Source organism: Rhinatrema bivittatum, chromosome 12, assembly GCF_901001135.1.
Source record: "Rhinatrema bivittatum chromosome 12, aRhiBiv1.1, whole genome shotgun sequence".
Lineage (NCBI taxonomy): Eukaryota > Metazoa > Chordata > Amphibia > Gymnophiona > Rhinatrematidae > Rhinatrema > Rhinatrema bivittatum.
The window spans coordinates 23,085,954-23,107,256 of NC_042626.1; the positions used below are offsets into that span (position 1 = coordinate 23,085,954).

Here is a 21,303-nt window from a genome sequence, read left to right on the forward strand (position 1 = left end):
GATGTATATGTTGGTATGTCTGTGTACGTGCTTAGATGCCTGTATTTGCCTCTGTGACGGTGCATGCTTTATTCTGCACCTGTTTGTATGCATTTCTGTATGTACATGTACCATTGCCTGGGTGTTACGAAAGCCATAAGCCTGTTCTAAATATAGTTAGAGGAAAAAAATAACAAAACTCACACTACTATGTATAAATAACACCACCTAATGAGATGAACAGGACCGTCATAACTCTAGCCAATGGAAAGAAAATGTTTAACCACCAAAAGGTACGTGAGTATAATCTTAGGTCCACAGTTTCATACTTTTTTTAGAATGAAAAAAACTTTGCTTATGCATATAAAAACTGTAACTTCCGTATGGCCACAATCTAAAAGATGATATGCTCCAATGGACTTCACTTATCATCCAGAAGCAAAGTGCTACCCCAACACAGAACTGTGTTTCGGGATCTTCTACATCATGGGGAGTATCGCGCTTTGATTTTCCACTTCAAAGTGTTCAGACCTTCAATTCTCACTTCAAATGGAACTTATTCAATTCTTTATTGAGGTCTAAAAAAATGGAGGAAACCACCCTTTAAATATTGAGCGGAAGTGATGATTCTAAATTCACTAACTGATTGGTAGCCGTGGCACTTATATCACTAAAAGAACACCATGGATAGGCAGGCTTAACACATCATTCAACATGACAAAACAAACAGAACACCCTCATGTCTATGAAGTAAATAATCCGTCTGCCATTATGAAACTATAGCGTACCATTCCAACTGTTCTTAAGATCATTAAATGACACTGCAAAAATCCGTTGCTGTTCATGAAAATTCAGAAGGGTTGAAATATCTCCCTATCCTTTTTGACAACAAAACTTCTTCCAATATAGTCCAACACAAATCTTGAAAGGAATAGTGAAATTGAATACAATGTCCAACCAAGGGGACATTTATCTTTGAAGTTTTAGTGCAACTGCAGTGTTATGTAAAACATGTTCACACAACTCTCTTTGTGTGTCCTATGTAAATCAATTTACAAGGACATTGAATGAAGTATATAGCCTGTGATGATTTGCAATTCGTAGAACTGTGTAAGGATATAGAGCGTCCAGTAACTAGATGAATCTAAATTTATCCTTGAAGCATGAAATCACAAAAATAACAATTCCCACATAGTTTAAGTCCCAGAACTTCATTGGCACAATCACCCCTTAAATCTGGTAATTAATATTTAAATACAATATCTTGAATATTGCAACCCCTAGAGAACGCTATTCAGGGCAAACAAGAAAAACCTGATGTAACGTCAACACATGGCAATGTTTGCTTATAATATCAGCCACTTCCGGCACTCTGCCAATATAACATAATACACATGTCAATGGTTGAGGCCATTTAAACAGTTGGTAAATTAAGAATAATGATCAATTAGCATACAATACTCTGGCATCAGGTCAGAGGTTGGAAGAGATTTAGAGAAGAGGAGTGGAACAGACCCAGTTACATGGTCACAGATCCAGCAAGATCTTCTGGAATAAATTTTATCGGAAATGTGTGTCTCCTTTGAAACACAAGTGGCTCTTAATAAACAATTGTCATTTGTACCCACAGTGTTACATGATTCATTTAATTGCTGGGTGGATTTATAAAGATTTTTTTTTTTTTAATTTTTAAAATTCTAGATCTATTGGTAGTGTGAGTGATGTTGCAGTGATACAGACCAATGGAGGCTATCTAGGTCTAGGTCAACTAATCTGCTTATAACTATACAAACTGTTAGGCCCGTTCAAACGGCCAGATTCCGTCGGTCAGACCGGCACGTCGTTCAGAGCTGCTCTCTTCTCCACAACGTCTTACCCTTCCCACTTACTCATATCCTCTTCCCTTTTCCTTCCATCCCCCCTTTCCTTCCCCTCTCACCTCATCCACAACCCATTCCCTCTCCCTCAGCCCTCCTCCACTCCCTGTTTTTCCTGCAAGCCCATTCAAACGGGCGAGATTCAGTCGGTCAGAGCCGCTCTCTTCTCCCCAACTTCTTACCCTTCCCACTTACTCACTCATATCCTCTTCCCTTTTCCTTCCATCCCCTCTCATCTTCCCTTTCCTTCCCCTCTCACCTCATCCACAACCCCTTCCCTCTCCCTCAGCCCTCCTCCACTCCCCGTGTTTCCTGCAAGCTTTTGCTCTGCAGTTAGAGAGTGGAAACCCAGCCAGGACACCACTAATCGTTTTGCCAGAGGGACCTGGTCCATCCTCACATTGTGCTGCCACACCAGCGTGGAACGGGCGAGAGTTTTGTTTCGCGGCACGTCAGTCAGAGCTCTGTGGTCCGCGCATGCGCGACACGTCGGTCACTGCTCAATTATAAGAGAGATTTATGGATCTAGTCCTAAGGAACTTTTCCGCATTAGACACTTTCCAAGATCCGGTGGTTAAAAGATGATTTGTTAACCTTCAGTGAGGAGCTTTTGAAAAACCGGATAATAATATAGAGATTGTGGTGAAGCGTGCTGATGGGGGAGGGGGGGGGTCCAAAGTTGTCTTTTGGAGTCATCAGCAGTACATTTCAGAGGTACTGCAACAATTATCCAATACCAGATATTATTGTAAATTAAATGAGGACCCTACACGAGATTAAAGTGACTATTCATGCATTCATCAAGGATGCTAATGCATCTCACGTTTTGACTTAGAAAGAAGGACGATTTTTAAGTGTTGATTTTCCTTGAGTACCTGTATTGTATACTATTCCTAAGGTACACAAGACCTTACATAACCCTCCAGGACAGCCAATGGTGTCAGGAAGGAGCTTGGTTCTTGAACTGGTGTCAATTTTTATTGATAATTTTTGAAGCCTTTTGTTGTTACAGTTTCATCTTTTGTACAAGATACTTTTCATATGCTTAAACTGATACAAGAGATTTCTTATGTTTCGCCTGACATAATTCTAGTCAAATTTCATGTGGAATCACTCTCAAGAAGCTGCTTTAACATTAATTTGTTCTTTTTGGTGCAGCGTCCATTACCACAAATTCCAACAACGTTTTATAGTAGCATTGGCAGAAATAGCATTGAGCTGCAAATTGTGATTAAATCTTTCTGTCCCAAAACTTCACTGGCACAAATATCTGATGATAAAGCATGAGGGCATTGTTCTTTTTGTGATTCCACACTTCAAGGATCAATATAGATTCATCCAGTTGCTAGACATTCTATATCCCTACAAAGTTGTATGAATTGCAATTCATCACAGGTTATATACCTCATTCGATGTTCTTGAAAATTAATTTACATAGGACCACAAATTGTGTGGACATGTCTTACAGAACGCTGCAGTTACAGTAATACTTCAAAGATGAATGTACCCTTGGTTGTACATTGCGTTCAATTTCAATATTCCTTTCAAGACTGGTGTTGGACTATATTGGAACAAGTTTCATTGTCAACAAGGGGAGAAGACATTTCGTCCCTTTTGGGTTTTCGTGAACAGCAATGGATTTTTGCATCAAATACAGTGTCACTTAATTAATGAACAGTTGGCATGGTATGCTATAGTCTGATAATCAAACATAGGCTATTTAGTTCACAGCCAAGAGGGTGTTCTATTTGATAAGTTTTTTTCATCATATTGAATGGCATGTTAAATCTGCCTATCTGTGGTGTTCTTTTCATAAAATAAGTGTTAGGACTACTGATCAGTTGAGGGACTTTAGAATCATCACTTCCACTTGATATTTAAAGTGTGGTTTCCTCCATTTCTTTTTTTTTTTAGAACTCCATCCACTATTGAAGAGCGTAAGGACCACTTGAAGTTTGAAGTGAAGTCCAAAGGATTAAACACTTTGAAGAGCAAAATCAAACTATGCGACTCGCTCTGATATAGAAGATCTTGAAACATGGTTTGTGTTGGGGTAATGGTTTGCTTCGGGATAAGTAAAGTCAGTTGGAGCATATCATTTTTTGGATTGTGGCTATGTGCAAGTTATAGATTTTATGTGCATAAGCAAAGTTTTTTTTCATTATAAAAGGACTATGAAACTGGATATATGATTATACTCACCTAGCTTTCAGTGGTTATACATTTTTCCATCAGCTCGAGTTATGACGGTCCTTTTCATATCGTTGAATGATGTCATATATACATAATAGAGATTTTGTGTGATATTTCATTGCCTATGTGTACATTTTCTTGTCTTTCCTTACATGATTGCTTGCAAGCCCCTGTGTTTGTGTCTTCCTGTTAAGCTAGAAGAGCAATCTTATGATGTGGTGTTGATGGGAGAGTAACGTGGGTCTTCATTTAGGACACAGGATGCCTCCTAACACTCTTAATCATCTTAAAGAAAAGGGCATTGGTGAAAGAAGCAACTTTGGACCAGCCTCCCATGGAAGTTAACTCTGCTTTTCCTTTTACAGCCTCACACCAATCTTTCACAGGCAGAAACAAGTCATCAGTGAAAACACTAGTGATGGGACTAGGCCACATTGAAATGAGAAGATGTATTTTAGTTGCGTGCATATGTATTTACATCATAGAATTTATAAAATGATGGAAGCACAGGGAAGAGCTGGCACGATCCTTGGGCAAGGCCAGCAGCACTAAAGTGGAAGGCATGTGATGTAGTGCAGTAAGCTGGCAGCGAACTCTTCCATTCCCTGACCGGCAGCTGAGAAAGGTGGTCTGGATTTAAAGGGACATGTTGATTGATAGAATTACAGCACAGGGTGCCATGAAAGTGCAACTGTGATCATGTGACTTTGTGTCTTGTGCTCCTAGATATTCACTCAGGGAATGTTTAGTCAAAGGCATTCAGCCATTAAAAAGCCATTATTTCATTGCCCAAGGTACTCTTCCTGTGTGGTCTAGAACTCATGGGTTGATCTTGTTCTGACCACTGTACAATTTGCTGGAGTTTTCTGTTCCTATTGTAGTTTGGGTTTCTGTGTTACAGTCCACTAATGAGTAAGTGGCTGAGATGGATTTGGCTGTCAGCATTTTAGGCTCTCACCTCTGAGCCCTAGATTAGGGTAATCACTGGGTCCTGGAAGGTATAGATTTTTATTAGAAATTACAAGAGTGTAGGGGTGAGGAACTGGAGGAGAATGTCCCAAAAGAGTGATTGAGTGAGTAAGAATATTTGTGTTTCGCCTAAAACAAATGAAGGTGGATTCTTCTGGTTCTCTGAAATGGCCCATTCCAGCAAAGCCTTTTCTATCTGGCATCAGGTTGTACAGCAGAAACCCTGTGTGCGGTTCTAGGCTGTAAATAAACTGAGAAATAAGGATTCTGTCTCTCTGATCCAGGAAGCGAGTTCACGAAGGCGGCCATTTGTTTTCATGATCATCTTTTCTTCCCCTCTATGCAGGTGGTTCATTGCTTCTAATAGATTTAAAGATACCACAGGAGGGGGGAAGAATGATTGATAGATAGCAAGTGTAGCTGGGGTGGGGAAGTTGGATAAGAGGGGTGGGGAGGACAGATAGATGGGGAGGGAGAAGTAGGTTCCAGGGGAGGGGGAGGCGGGCGTGAATAGATAAACTAGATAACAGGGAGCGCACACAGCCATGCACAGAGCTGCATCTGATCAGGATTCCAGAATATATTTTAATAATGCAAGAGTGGGCCCATCTCCATCCATATGCATGAAATTAAGCAGAAATACATGGTTAATGTAATGCACAAGGGAGTTAGCAGTGGATTTGAATTGGAAATCAGGTCTCCTTGCACAGCCTAGCCCTGGAGAGGAGGGAGGGAGGAGGAAGAGGGGGTGGGGGGGGGGGGGGAGGGGAGGAGGAGACAGAAAAAGCGCCTGAAGTAGATGGCATTCGATTCTGTATTTCAGGGGAGCGGGTCCTGTCCCCAAGGCGTGCGTAGAAAGGGGAGAAAAGGACTTGGGGGGAGGGGGAGACACTTTGCCCAGATTACGCGGCCAGGTTTACAGAGGGACAGGTGGGACTGTCCGTTCCCTCTCCTCCCTGATTCCTTTCCTATTCTTCAAAACAAAAAGGCAGCAGGAAATAACGCACAAACCAGGGTTCTTTAATGGGGATTTTTTTTTTATTATTTCATGTAAAAAAAATAAATATATATATATATATATATATAATTAATCTTTTACAATTATTTTGCGGTTGCTTCAGTATTTCAGTCCTGCAACCATTTCATTTTGTGTGAAAGGGGCGACCTCTACTGGCGACGGTCTGGCACTGTTTCAAACTAAAGTTAAGAAACTGGGAAGCGGCGTGCAGGCCTAGGGATGCCAACCCCTGCAGCAGGAGACCATCCCCAGCGGTCCCTGGCATGCAGATACCCCCTCCAGGGATTGGCAGGGTGCTCTGACATTTTTAAATGACCAGCTGCACACATTGCAAGCTTAAATTGGTCAATAAGCCATTAGTTGAGAAGGATACAAGTTTTTCCTGTTCAGGGGGTAGATGTAGTGTCAGACAATCTTCTCTCCTGTAGCATCAGTGTTGCTCCTCTCTCTCGAGGTCTTTGTCTCTCCCCTCTGCAGGTTCTTAAAAGATCTGGGCCAATGGCCCATATGTCCTTCCCCTTTCTTCCTTTCACGATTTTGATAATTAAACTGAAGATGCAAGAGTAACTAAGATACAGGCTTATCTTGACTCTCTCTTGGGCAACACGGAGCAGTACCGCAGCTCCATGTGGCTCAGTTTCCAGTCTTTTGCACCGCAGACTGCTGCTCACCAAGTCCCAGGACTGCTCTCTGTTGGGCCTCTTCTTGTGCTGGGGCATTTCTACCCGTGCAGGTCCTGCACAACTCATGAACTGAAACACAGCCAAGGAAGCCGCACCCCAGCACAGAAACAACAGGCAGGGACCCAGCAGAGCACACAAGAACTGAGTCCCTCCAGAAACTGGGATGCTGTCCAACTGTCCCCATCCCAGAGTGGCAGCGGGGTCTAGACAGAAGTATTGGAGGAGGTTACAGGGGAACGAGTTGAATATGGAAGGGGGGCAAGGCAAAGTGCCATTTCTATGCATCCCCACTCCCACAGCATGTTGTCCTGTTTTTAAATTGGCTATGAAAGACACAATAAGAAAAAGTCACAAAGACCATCTGTGGAATTACATCCCTTCCCAGCCAGTTACAACCACCCAGTAAAACTATAATCGGATTAGAAGCCTTTTTCTCATGGACCCATGACTGGACATCTTTCCCTGTCCATAAGTGGTAATGGGGTTCAGGGTAAAGATCTAGGAAATCTAGGATTCCAGCTTGATTCTCCGTTTGACATTTAAGCCACAAATTGAACTACTCTGACGATCCGGTTATTTTAAGTTACGGTTGCTTCATCATTGAGATACGTTCTAGATCAAAATGACTTCTGAATTATCTAGGCTTTTGTTCTTACAACTCTAGACTACTGTAATTCTTTAGTTAAATTTGGACATATAACAAGGAAATGAGCTTTTTCTATTCTAGGACCTTCATCATGGAATAGTTTGCCAGTGGAGTTTGGTTGATCTCTCAATTGCATAGCAGGACACTTTTGGAACTGTTGTTGCCTTGGTTTATGTACAGAGGGGTGTGTGTTTTTATGTTTTGTATGTTTGACTGAATTTTATTTTTCTTAGATTATTTTGTAATCTGTTTAGCACAGCTGGACTGCTATTGGTGAAAAATAAGTATTTTAAATAAAAAAAACAAAACATAGTGACTGAATGTAATCCACTTTGGAAGTGCCTGAGAGGAAGAATATAAATCAAATAAATTAATATCATTAAAATAATTTGCTAGCATCATTCAGTCAATTCTTCTATATGATAGTGAAGTCTGGAATCTATACAAGAAGGGGCAGAATCTCATCAAATATCCTGCACACACACTCTGCATCCACAGAATTTCTGTCAACAACAGACACAGGAATTTCCCCTTACAACTCACCATACAAAAAATATTTAAATTCCACTAACAGCAACATAAACACCTTCCACTGCCAGGTTCTCTTTGAAATTGTTTCAGGTGAAAGACTTGGGGTATGGATGGCTTCCAACTTAACATTTCATCAGCAGATAAAGACGGTTGTTAAATCTGCTAGATTATTCTAATTTTTGCTCAGTTGTTCAGGCGTTAATTCTACCACTTCTGGACTATTTTAACTCCATTTACATTGGGCTTTCCTGTATCCTCATGGAAAGCATTGCAATTTTTACAAAATTCAGCCACTCGCCTCCTCTCTGGGAAGAATAGAAAAGATCACATCTCCCCGGTATTGTATGACCTTCATTGGTCGCCAGTACAGTAGAAAGTTGCAATGCTAGTTCACAATTTGTTGCGGCAAATACTTTATTAAATATGCATAATCCAATATGTGCCCTTCAGTCCTCTCAGACAGAGAGGTCTTTTGGACATCCCTTCCCTGAAGCTGATGTGTCTTGCTGGGAAGAGAGAGAGAGAGCATTTTCAGTGGCCGCTCACGCCCTGTGGAACTCTGCCAGAGAGTTTGCGATTGATGACCTCTTCAGACTTCAGATCATTTTTTAAAACATTTTTGTTCAGGCCAGCTTACGTGTAATTTTTCTTGTCTCTACCGGTTATGTCTTCTTCATACTAAGGATTTTGTGTTTTTGTTTAAAAGTATTTATTATAGGTTTTTGCTACTGTTATGCACTTTTGTTTGTACATTACATCACTTTGGCAGTAGGCAATTCACAAATGTTATAGTAAAGATAAAAGATAAAATCCTACAAAAAAAATACACAGCAACCTATGTAGTGAACCTGCTATACTACGACCCCTTAACATTTCTATAGTGCTCTACAACTGCCGTACAAACAACAGATAAGAGACTGTCCCTGCTCAATAATCAAGACAAACATACAGAGCAAAAGAGATTTGGGGTGTTTCATAGAGGGAGGCAATGGTTAAAACTGAGGTTGAAAGTAGACAATTAGGCTTAAGGGTTTAAAAACAGCCTCAAAAAGGTGAGTGTTTAGCACTAACTTCCAGGATTCAAGTGGCAGCAACCCCGCCTAAGAAAGGGCGGCAGACAAATATTACTATAGGCCCTAGAACATCAGTACACCAGCCAGACTGCTATGGATCCTTACACAGACACTCCATGGAGGCCGAATCCCTCACCTCAGTTATTCATGCAGAACACAGACTGAACCCTTATCTGATACAAAATAAGGGACCACAAATTAAACACAGAAGCATGGAGACAAAACTGGGGTCTGTGCAGTCTTGCAGCTGATGTTTGAGCGGCGCGGGTGCTCCACGGATACAATAGCACCCACGGTTCAAACAGCTGCTGTTTCCTCCACGTGGGCCGCAGGAAGGCAGCGGCCCACGTGGAGGAATCTCAATCTTGGACAGCAACTACAAACTATGCAGCTGCATAGTTTGTAGTTGCTGTCCAAGATTGAGGTTGGGCTTTGCGAACTGTGATGTGCACATTTTTTTTTTTTTTTTTTTTTTTTAGTGGCCACTGAAACTCTGTGGCCCGAGCTAACGCCACCCCTGCCTCTCTGTAACAGTCTTTGCCTCTCTCTCTCTCCTCTGGCTCTGGAGCAGGTTTCGTGCTGCAGTATTCGGTAGATAACAGTGAAGAATGGAAGGACGTGTTCATTGGCTCCGCAGAGCGTTCGTTTAAGCTGGATAACCTGAAGTGCGGCACGTGGTACAAAGTTAAACTTGCAGCCAAGAACAGTGTGGGCGCTGGCAGAATCAGTGAAATCATGGAAGCGAAGACCCATGGACGAGGTAACCTGCCCTGCTCTTTGTCTGTGCTCCCTGGGCCACCTGCCTGCAATTGTCCACCTCCCATGGGATATCCACACTCCCATCTCTTCCCCTGGGTGCTGTGTGTGTCTGTAGATGTCCAACTCCTGTGCGACTTTTCACCCACCACCTGTGGACCTTGTGTTTGTGTTTTTATGTTGCCACTGTCTGGTACAACATAACGTAGCTGATGGAAGAAAAGGACCAGCTAGCCCAACCAGACTGCTCAGTATTTCCCGTCCACACTTCCAAGGGTATCTCCCATCTGCAGGATATCACTCCTTATCCGAGATAGTTTATTCATCGTTCTCCATTGTACTCCCCCCCCCCCCCTCCTGAGTAACTGAGCATGTAAGACCCCCTTTATAATGCACACCCAGATCCCTTGCCCTCTGATGTCCAACAAGAGAGTCCCACAATAATCCAACAGCTACCAATATCTGGCATCCCAGGTCCCTTTGATCTTTCCAGATAGGAATATAGTAAATGACAGCAGATAAAGACCCAAATGGTCCATCCAGTTTGCCCAGCAAAGAGGTCAGTGCAATACCATGCGCAGCAGCTAGCGCATGGTTTGATGCGCGTCCATAACCCCCCATGCAATAAGGGGATTAGCGCATCCAAAACTCCGCGTAGCTAATAGTGCTCATCGCATGTAAATTCCATGGGGCTATTAGCTAATCCCCACGTTGCAACAAATTTCCCTTGCGGCTAATGTGCCCATTACAATGTGGCAAATTTTACACCAGCCCGGGGCTGGCATAAGGGCACGTTGATAAAAACAAAAAAAAATCCTGCTTTTTGTGATTCCTCCTGTTAGTATCGTAGCAATACTAAGTAGGAGAAATCGAATAAAGCAGAATTAGTTAAAAGAAGAAAAAAAAAAGTGTTTGAAAAAGAAAATTCTGGATGCCCAATAGACGCACACAAGATACGTGGTCCGGCAGTGTATCGTGTGTGTGTCATTACCTGTAGCAGTAGAAAACGGACGCTCGTAGCGTAAGCAGCCATTTTCCCACCCACTTGATAGCCTCCTCTCCTGTGTGCCCGATGCTGAGGGGGCACTAGGGATGCACAAATTTTCCCTAGCGCCTCCTTTTTAGTGTGACCCCTCATTTTAATATTTCATCACACGCCCGGCAGAGGTGGCTGGGCACGCGTTAGGAAAACGGGCGCTCAACACTGAGTGCCCATTATCTGCGCACAAATATTGCATCGGCCCCAAAATGTTTAATGTTGTAACTGCTGCTCCATGCAGGGTTATCCCCATACAGAAATATTACACCTGAAGTTAGCACAGGTTACCCCATTTCTTCAGTTCCAGCCTGTAGCCACTAGGGATCATCTGTGTTTAGCCCTTGCCCTTTTGAACTCCATTACTATTCTTGTCTTCACCACCTCTTCTGAGAGGTCATTCCATGCACCCACCACTCTCTCTCCTCGATGAAACACTTCCTGATGTTGCTTCTCTTGGAGTTTCATGTCATGACCCTTAGGTCTACAGCTTCTTTTCCACTGGAAGAATTTGAGTCCTATGCATTATTTAAAAGTCCGTACACCTGAAAGATATTAATAATGCCCCACCACCATCAACCTGCCGCACTCACCCGGTCACATGCAGACCTGGGAATGGGAGTGCCTGTGTTTCTGCTAGTACCGTGCTTGCAGCATGCTAGACAGCCCCAGCTGGTATGTATTGTAGTATCGGTCCTTTCCAGTCCTTCTTTCTTCTGTTCTGCATGCCCCTTCAGAAAAAAACAGCCCTCATTCTCTTCTTGATGGCCTTTTCACCCACAGAGCCCTCCTTCAGCAAGGACCAGCCTCTCTTCACTCATATTAACTCCACGCATGCCAGGCTGAACCTGCAGGGCTGGAGCAACGGAGGCTGCCCCATCAGCACCATCATCTTGGAATACCGCCCCAAGGGCAGCTGGGTGTGGCAGAGCCTGAAGACCAGCAACGCCAGCGAGGTGTCCCTGACAGAGCTGCGGGAGGCGACCTGGTACGAGCTAAAGATGAGAGCCTGCAACAGTGCCGGATGTGGCAATGAGACCGCCAAGTTCCCCACGCTGGACTACGACGGCAGTAAGTGTTGGCTTGCTGGAGTCTTTCCTCATTAGTGTAAGTTGTAACCCCCTGAATCCAGGAGCTGGCTGCGGAATATTATACCCGGTGCTGGAGGTCATGTCTCCAGAAGCCTTATAGACAGGGTAGAGTCAATCCAGAGGAGGGCTACCAAAATGGTGCAGGAGGTACATCACAAGGCCTGTGAAGTGAAATGCAAGGTTCTCATCTATGTATAACCGAGGGGGGGGGATATGAGAGAGACATTGGAGAGGATGGGTTTCAAAGTCATTTTCCTGATAACAGCACGAGCGGCTTTCCAAGCATGCACATTCTTAGATGAGTTAAAAAGCATACCAGGGAGCATGTGTGGGGAATAATTACAGCATGCATAAATGGGATTTTCAAATGTACACGTATTGTTCTACCACTCTGCCAGCTGCTTGCACAAACGCAAACGTTTCTGCGTGCTTCCAGAGAGAAACAGTGCGAGCGATTCAAAATTGCCCCCTTAGATCCCTAAAAGGACTAAATAGTGCCGAGGGGCAAACAACTAGGAGAAAGGAAGTTCTAGAGTCCAGGCCAAAGGTTTATTGGTCTAGAGCTGGGGTAGGAGTAGACTGCGGGGGAACATAAGGAAAGAGAGGTGGATTATCCGAGACAACCTCCCAGCAGAGATGGTAGAGAGGGAATAGGAGACCAGCCTTCGCCTCGGGGAAACCAGAGTGCACGGGGGCCTGCAGCCTTGCCTCAGGAAAGGGGGAGTGGGCAGATGCAACAGGCTGGGTGGCCCAGACCGGTCATCATACCCTATGTTTCCATCCATGACTGGACACTGCCTGCCAAGACGTCTTATATTGTCCCTCAGCAATGCTTTAGCCCAAGAGTCATGCACAGGCCAGTGGCACTAGTGCGGCTTTAAGGCAGACCTTTTCCTGCAATTACATTTACCGTTGGCAGAGGTCCATAAAAATAGTTTTGATTTTTGAATGGATAAAATTAGAGAAAAGTGATGACTGTGTCTGAATTTTTTCTTGGTTTTTTTTTTGGGGGGGGGGGGAGGGGGGAGAATCTCCCATGCTGCTTTGGAATCTGCTTCTTCCTCTGTCAGTATCACAATCCCTGTGTGTAATTCATTGCGATAGCACAGGTAGAACTGTCATGCCTTAATCGAGGCACGCAAAGGTTCAGCACTGCCCCCGGTGCAGGAAAAATGGGGAGGGAGGTGGTAAGTGTAGCAGCTTTCCAGGCCTGGCCTGCTGCCTTGGTAGCTCTCAATGGGCCCTGACGGCTCTGGGGTGGTGGCTTCCTCCTTCCACCCATGTACGCACCTCCCTACAGCTCAAGAAATGCATTTGGCAAAGCAACCCCAGGCGAGTTCCTAGCACCTTACGCTAGGGTAAGGTGGGAAGGGGAAAGAGAGGTCTTCAGCCCCGCTGTGCCTCTGCTGACAGCATATAAAGCTGAGACACTCCAGGTTATGGCGCCCCTACGTTATCTTACATTACATTTCTGTAGCGCCCCACTGAAAGCACTGCCCACCCCTGCTGAAATCCTTAAACCTATTCTTTAACTTGCAGGCACAATCCCACCCATCAAATCAGCCCAGGGGGAGGGGGATGATGTGAGGAAGCTGTTCACTATCGCCTGCCCTGTCATCCTGGCCACCCTCGGGGCTGGGCTGCTCTTTTTCATCCGGAAGAAGAGGAAGGAAAAGCGACTGAAGAGGCTGAGAGGTGAGCGGGAGACGCACCAGACCTCCCACCCAGCACATCTGAGCAGAGAGCACATGCAAAACTGCGATCCCCTAACCCTTTCAGTGTCAGAGCTCCCAAGATGCAAAGGACAATGGGGAAAATGTAATTTCCCCAGGGATGCAAACTCTGCCCAAGCAGACGCTGAGGTGTAGAGGGGCCCAAGGAAGATAGGGGGCCCACTTGCAGCTGCTTCTGGCTCTTCTGAGGTGCCACTCTGGGTGCCCTTTCCAAAATGAGTGCAAGGGGGGGAGGGTGACTGATCTGTGACATTCGCCGTAAGCCGTGCGGCCTGCGTTCACCCTCGTGTACTGCACAGCTGAATGCGTTCTCTCCTGAGCTGCCCTGTGATGGTGCCGGCCGCATCCCCTTCTCTTTGCCTCACCTGAACTCGGCACCACTTGAACTTTGTTTCTGGTGGGACGCTACGGAGCAGGAACACGGACGGAGCCTGGAGAACCTGTAGGTCGCCAGCGAGACATTCTGAGAGCCCTGCAGCAGGGGGTACAGTGTGAGCTGTGCCACAGATCTGAGCTGAATCATTTCAGACTGTTTGCTTGGAATAGCAGGGGAGCTCCCCCTCGCCTTTCTGCTCCACCTGGGAGGTGCCGAGACCCCCCGACCTGCACTCTGTAGCAGGAGAAGCCGCCATGATTCGCTCAGTCTCTTAAGTCTGTTTGTGTTGCAGACGTGGTGTTTCTAACGCCCTATCTCTTTTTGTATTTCTATGGCAGATGCAAAGAGTTTGGCTGAGATGCTGATCAGGTAATGAAAGTCTCCATATTGATGGAATAGTCGGGGTTTCAGTTACTGGAATGAGGTGCATATGAGGGTCTCAGTACTGGAATAGCAAGAGGGTGTTGCAGGGCAGGAGTGAGGTAGCAGGACCATTGCCAGGCTAAAGAGCACCTGGGTGGAGGAAGGGTATTGCTCATCCTATGTTGCGGCTGGGCAGAAACTTATTTCCACTGCGGCGTCAGCAGTGGTGGCAGAGTGGTGCCTGCTCCTTCCAGCAGCCCTGGTCAGGTGCAATGGAAGAGCTTTGTGTGTGTGTGCAGGGCAGACAGAGGTAGACCTGTAAGGAAGCAGCTTCTGCAGCTCCTGCCTGCGTTGTCACTGGCTTTAGTTAGTTAATGCTATAAATTGCTTCCTTTCATGGGCAATGAGCAATGCCTGGAGTGTGTAATCTGCAGTGCCACGTGTCGGGACGTGGCAGCCTGCGCTGCTCTCTTGGACGGGTGCTGGCCACGGCACTTCTCCCAGACTCCTGCTTGCAGTGTTGTCTTTTTATCTGCCTGGGCCTCTGCACTGCGTTCACGCCTCTCTCGCTTTCTCTGATCTGCAGCAAAAACAATCGCAGTTTTGATACACCGGTGAAGGGGCCCCCACAAGGGCCTCGGCTGCATATAGATATCCCCCGTGTCCAGCTGCTCATTGAAGATAAAGAGGGCATCAAACAGCTGGGTACGTGCTGCTGCTTGCAGGGATGAAGCTGCTGCTTGGTGGCAGGGGACCCCAGTTGGGGATAGCATTTAGTGCAGCTGGAATTCCTGGGACACGAGTTCAGATCCTCCCTCTGCATGTCTGTGAGCTGGGACAAATTGTATTCTCTTTTCAGGCCTCCATTAGCCAACCACAAGCAGCATCTTTCTTTTCCCCTTTCCTGCCTTAGCTCTCCGGGATCTGTAGGTTCTGCATGTGTACTGTGTTTTATTAAGACGGTATATTTTATCTCACCTTACTGGGTTTTTTATAAGGCAAATAAAATAGATCAATCCCTGGCAGAGTATTTTCTGGGACTCTTGTACCTAGAATCCAAGGCGCACCGTGTGCGAGTTGGGATTCCCGAATTCAGAATCGTTGGCGGTGTATGAACTGGGACTCGTGATCCAAGGTCAATTATCAGTGCTGCTACCTAAATGGACCTCAGGATTCTGAAGGACTGGATACCCTCCAGTTCCTTCAGAAAACTTGCGAAAGAGCAATGGGCCTTGTGAGGCAGAGGCGAGCATGCAGGGGGAGGGTGGCGCCCAGCCTGCATGGAATGGCCTGGCGTGGACTGTGCTGATCTCCCGCTCTCTCTCCTCCCTGCAGGAGATGATAAAGCCACCATCCCGGTGACTGACAGTGAGTTCAGTCAGACTGTGAATCCACAGAGCTTCTGCACCGGCGTCTCGCTGCACCATCCGGCGCTGATCCAGAACACAGGACCTCTCATAGACATGTCTGACATTCGACCTGGAACCAGTACATATCCTGGGCTATGACTGAATGCATGTTCCTCATTCTGTTTATGCTGATGGGTGTGGCTGCCTGGGTTTGCGTGCATGTTTCTATATGTGTTGTATTGCGTAAGTGCGTGGGTGTATTTGAGACTGTGCCTGTGTGTGAGCCTGTATCTGAAGCTCTGTATCTGCACATGTGTGTGACCATGGGATTTTTTCCAGTAGTGCAGCTAACGGCCAGTGCATGCACGCACAATTCAGCCTGCTTAAACTTAACCGATCTTCAGCCAGCAGGTAGCTGGGTACATTGTGTTTTAATATTGGCTGACGCAGCTCAAAGTAATGTTAAAAGAAATTGTAAAGTACATGTTCTCGTGACATGCCCACTCCACATATTCATCGGTGACTTTCACAACACCCCTTAACAGAGGCGTATCTAGAGCATATGGCACCTGGGGCGGATACTTCTTCCCCCCCCCCCCCCCATATATCATTTTCAAATTTGCTGAACATCGATGAAATATTTCAGAACAGCAGACACATCAAATAACACCCAATAAATAAAACTAATAAGGATTTTAAAAATCTCCCGCTCTCCATACCTGTCATCCTAAGATTGTTGTAGATTGGGGCACATATGCACGCACGCGCGCGCGCGCACACACACACACACACACACACACACTATGCTCCCTCTCTCTCATACAAATACATGCTGTGTGAGAGACACACACTTTCTCTGTTCTCTCTCACACACAGCATGCTTCCTCTGTCTCTCTCACACGCTAACACACACACACACACTCTTCCTCTCTCTCTCTCTCACACATGCAGGCAAAAACTAAACTGAAAACCACAAGCCAGATTGTGTATGCAGTGCAACAATGGAAAAGCAGAAAATCACTATTCCTCAAAACAATACAATCAAGACATAAAAATCAATCAGAATAGTAAAACCTTACTAAAAATATACATTTCAAAACAGCTGATTAATAGAATAATAATCAATAATTAGAAGCTCCTGTATACATTTTTAAAAATTTTCTAAACATCTATAAAATATTTCAAAACAGCAGACATCAAATAGCACCCAGTAATTAAAGCTAATAAGGATTTTAAAAATCCTCCCACTCTCCATACCTGTCACCTTGAGATTGTTATGAACTGGGGGTACACACACACACACACAGAAACACAAACAAAATATGCTCCCTCTGTCACTCACACACATACATGTTTGGTGAGAGACAGAGGGAGCTTGAGTGTGTGTGTTTGTCTCTCTCTCTCTCACACATACACGCTTACTCTATCTCTCACACATGATTCCTGTCTCACATAGGCACACACACACATGCTTCCTCTCACCCCCATCCCTGCACACAGGCACCCTCTCATACATGCCCACAGGCACCCTCTCATATATATATACACAGGCACACACACACACTCGCTCTTCTATACACTCACCATCTCATGCACACACATACAGACATCCTCTCATACACACACTCCCCCACACACCCTCTCATACTCACACACATACACATAGGATCTCACACAGACACACACACATGCACACACAAACAGGCTCTCACTCATTCACACAAGCTCACACACATCATGGTCTCCTGTTGCCTTCAGGCCATGGAGGGATGAGCTCCACCACGGCCCGAGGGCCTCCTGCTATCTTCAGGCCATACGCCTGCACATAGCTTCTGCTCCCTCCCTCCCCACAAGCAGAAAGATCAGTGGGCCGTACAGCAGCAGGAGAGGCCGCAGGCCGCCAGCTAGTTAGGCTCCACCGGTGGCCCACGGCGTCTCCTGCTGCCGCCGGCCCGCCACCTCCCTGGGTCTGCCACTCTGGGCCTGTTCTCTTCGGCCGGCAGGGCTTGGGCTCTCTGCTGGTCTCTGCTCCTGGCTGGAACATTTCTTCTTCCCAATTGGTCGCACAGTCACTGGCAACCCCCTCCTTGTTGTCACCTGGGTTGGACCGCCCTACTGGCTCCTCCTTAGCTCACCTCTGCCCCTTAAACCTCTTTTTCTATGCGGCCAAACGTACACGTGTAGTCCCTGATGGCTAAAAATCCACAGCTTGATATAGCTAACTTAGGGTCAGTTAACTCTCTTTTCTCCTGCATAAATAGTGCCTAAGACAGTGCCTCTGTCAAGCTCTGGGTATACTTGGGTACTTTGCTGTGAGCGACAGTGGCTAAGAAGAGAACCCCAGACTCGGGGAGTATAACGTCTTCCTGGAACCTTTCCTTCCAGATCCTGTTTCCAGGAAGAGCGTCAAGTCCACGCACAGCACCAGGAACCGCTACTCTAGCCAATGGACGCTGACTAAATGCCAGGCCTCGACCCCCGCCCGCACTGTGGCTTCAGATTGGAGGACGGTGGGGTCGCAGCATGGGATCACTGTGACGGAGAGCGACAGCTACAGCGCCAGTTTATCTCAAGACACAGGTACTGCACCAGTTCACGCCGGCCGCTCCCCAGAGATAGTGCGGTGGGCCAGTACTCCCCCCCCCCCCCCCCCAGCGCCAGGGGGTGAGACACTCCAGCTAGTGCCCGATCTACCCTAGTGCAGGTTGGGGTGGGAATTTTCAAACTGTCTGCACTGGCACAAAGGCCGTGTGGGTGTTTTTTACCCGTGGGCTTTTATTAATTCTTAAAGCAAAAGCAGGACCGGAGAGGCCTCGGTCAATTTCTAGCTTTTGAAGCCCCTTAGCCCTAATAAGAATTTAAATGATGACACATGAAGAGAAAATGAAGCGTCCAAAAACAGTCCCTGAGGCCCGAGCCAAATGCTCCTCTGGCCCTCTAATTGGCCCTGGCCACGGGTGCATGGCCCTCACGATCACTTGCAGTTTTCTGCTGGAAGGGTTTTTCTTGAAAAGGACTCGCAAAGATTTGAAAATGCGTGCACTTTTCCTCTCCCCGACCTAAACCTGCGCCCAGGAAGGTCCCCTCTCAATGCAGTGAAGAGTAAAACGTGCAGCATGAAATATAGGGGGAGGGAGGGAGGAAGAAAGACCTTTCAGAGAATGATTTACCCAGGTAAAATGCTTTGTATGCACCTAAACTGCTTTGCGAAGTGGCCGCGGAGGGTTCAGCTCGTCCAGACGTGTGTCTGGGTTGAATGGGTTGGCACATGCACGAGCTTGCACCCAGCCCCACCCACAAGGCGCCCTGTGGGGGTGGGGGTGCCTTGCCCCCACGCCTCCTCTCGCCGTTACTGGACTCCTCTCTCCTCCTGCTGCAGATAAGGGGCGGAACAGCATGGTGTCGACGGAGAGCGCCTCCTCAACCTACGAGGAGCTGGCCCGGGCCTACGAGCACGCCAGGTTGGAGGAGCAGCTGCAGCATGCCAAGTTTGAGATCACAGAGTGCTTCATCTCGGACAGCTCCTCGGACCAGATGACCACAGGGACCAACGAGAACGCGGACAGCATGACGTCCATGAGCACGCCGTCTGAGCCGGGCATCTGCAGGTTCACAGCCTCGCCCCCAAAGCCCCAGGACAGTGACCACTGCAAGAACGTGGCAGTGCCCATCCCGCACAGGGCCAACAAAAGTGGGTACCACTGGCACAAGCAGAGGGAGGGAGGGAGAGGGTCTGAAGCTCGGGGAGGCGAATTGGGGAGAACTGGGTCTGTTGTGCAAGCCCCTCATCTCTAGAGAGAGCATGAAATATGGAGTTGTTATCTGCGGGCCTCCTGAAAGTAGCCAAACACTTCAGAGAATGGCTAATGTCGTGTGTGTGGGTGGGTGGTAGGGGGCTTACGGAGCACTCGTGGCACAAGAACAAATAGGTGCGAAGGGGCTTCATTCCTCTCCCCTCCCCAGTCTTGCCAATATACCTCCCTCCTTCGCCGCAGCTTCCCCTGCTATTCCGGCAGCCACCCACACCCACAGCTCTGCCAGTGCTTCCCTCTACCACAGTCCTGACAATACCCTGCTGAGTCCACCCCCTCTCCTCACACACCTCGTTCTTACTATTCCAGTGCTCAGAGTTGTCCCTCTTCCTCCCCCCTCCCCCTGACTGTCCCAGTTCCATCCCCACCCACACACCTCTGCGCAAAAAACTTGTAATAGTGCCAGAGATTTAATAACAGTCTTGAGTCAGAGCCAAATCGCCACCGATATACTCACCTGAAAGCCAACAAACCGCCGTGACCTCTGCGCAAGCTTGAAATGTTTATCTATTTACTCACTGTGGTTTTAATTATAATTTCCTTACAGGTGATTACTGCAATGTTCCCCTGTACATGAAATCAGAAGCAATGTTCCATAAGGCTGAGCTATCAGACACCTGCCCTGCTGTGCCCCCACGGGAAGCCTCCATCCGGAACTTGGCCAGACCCTATCACGCCCAGGCCCGGCACCTGACGCTGGAGCCTGGGAGCAGAACCCCAGGTCTGCCCCACCCGAGCACAGTCGCAACCACGTTACCTCAGAGAACTCTCAGCAGGCCGGGCCCAGCGCATTCTGCCGCCTCCGCCACTCCCACTGCCGCGGATCCCACGCCTGCCACCAATGCTGAGCAGCGCCTGCCCACGCACAGCAAAATGGGAGGCTCCAGAGACTCCTTGTTAGAAATGAACAGCTCTGGAATAGGAAGAGCCCCGAAGCCGGGGGCTGGGGCGTATTCCAAATCCTACACCCTGGTGTAGTGAACCGGAGAGGAAAGGGGAAGAAAGCTGAGCTGTTTTCCTGTGTTATTTTATATATTTAAAAAAAGTTAAAAAAAAAAAACAAAACGAAATGGAAAAACCAACAAAAAAGCAGACTTGTATATTAAGAACTCTTTTGTATAAATGATACTATTTTCTTCTCAAAACTGACAAAATAGAAGGTGAGGGGATTGAAAGGCGCAGGATGTTTCCAGATTTTCAGCCCAGTCTTGCTTTCCAGCTGTTTTAGGGTGGATTTGGAAAGGAGGTGCACCTGGCCTCTGGAGGTTTTTCTTTTTTCCTCCCTGATCCTGTTGGTGGTTCTGAAAGCCGAGTTTTCCGAGGTGTCGCATGTTCTCCGGTCCTCAGCCAGCAGGAAGTGTTATCAGCTGCAGCTGCTTTTCCTGTCCTTAATACCTTTTCCTATGAAAAGAAAAGAAATCGCAAAGCCTGGCGCAGTGTGCAATAAACCTTCTCCTCCTCTGTTGTAGTTTTTCCATTTGACTCCAATAAATAAAAATAAAAAAAAGAGCGCACATGGGGTATTGTGAGGCATGAAACGGCTTTAGTCTTACCTGGCTGTGCTGTATTTACTGAATTAAGTCCTTCCGCTCTGTGTGCTGCTGCTAAAGCTCAAGGTTATGGTGGTCCTAGCTCCGTCCCAAGTCTGAGCAGAAGGTGGTTAAGCGACATATTGAAGGCCATACAGTAAGACAGATCATCCGCGAGAGCCCCGGTTTATGAATGAGGTTCGTTCTCGTCATCTTAGGCACAAAACAAACCTCTTTGGAGATAGTAACCCAGGGCAGGGCAACTCCTGTCCTAGAGTGCCACAGCCTG

At 46.7% G+C, this 21,303-nt stretch overlaps 1 protein-coding gene across 1 annotated transcript in view; it reads left to right on the top strand.

The window, feature by feature from the left end:
- The window catches only part of DSCAML1 (DS cell adhesion molecule like 1), a 233,064-nt gene extending 212,069 nt beyond the window's left edge, over positions 1 to 20,995 (top strand). The window contains 9 exon segments of the mRNA XM_029573333.1: positions 9,541 to 9,729; positions 11,545 to 11,832; positions 13,392 to 13,547; positions 14,300 to 14,330; positions 14,911 to 15,029; positions 15,660 to 15,812; positions 18,059 to 18,253; positions 19,053 to 19,364; positions 20,033 to 20,995. Of these exon segments, the coding sequence (XP_029429193.1) occupies positions 9,541 to 9,729; positions 11,545 to 11,832; positions 13,392 to 13,547; positions 14,300 to 14,330; positions 14,911 to 15,029; positions 15,660 to 15,812; positions 18,059 to 18,253; positions 19,053 to 19,364; positions 20,033 to 20,463 (1,874 nt within the window). The 3' untranslated portion in view covers positions 20,464 to 20,995.
- Positions 20,996 to 21,303: the final 308 nt, after the last annotated feature.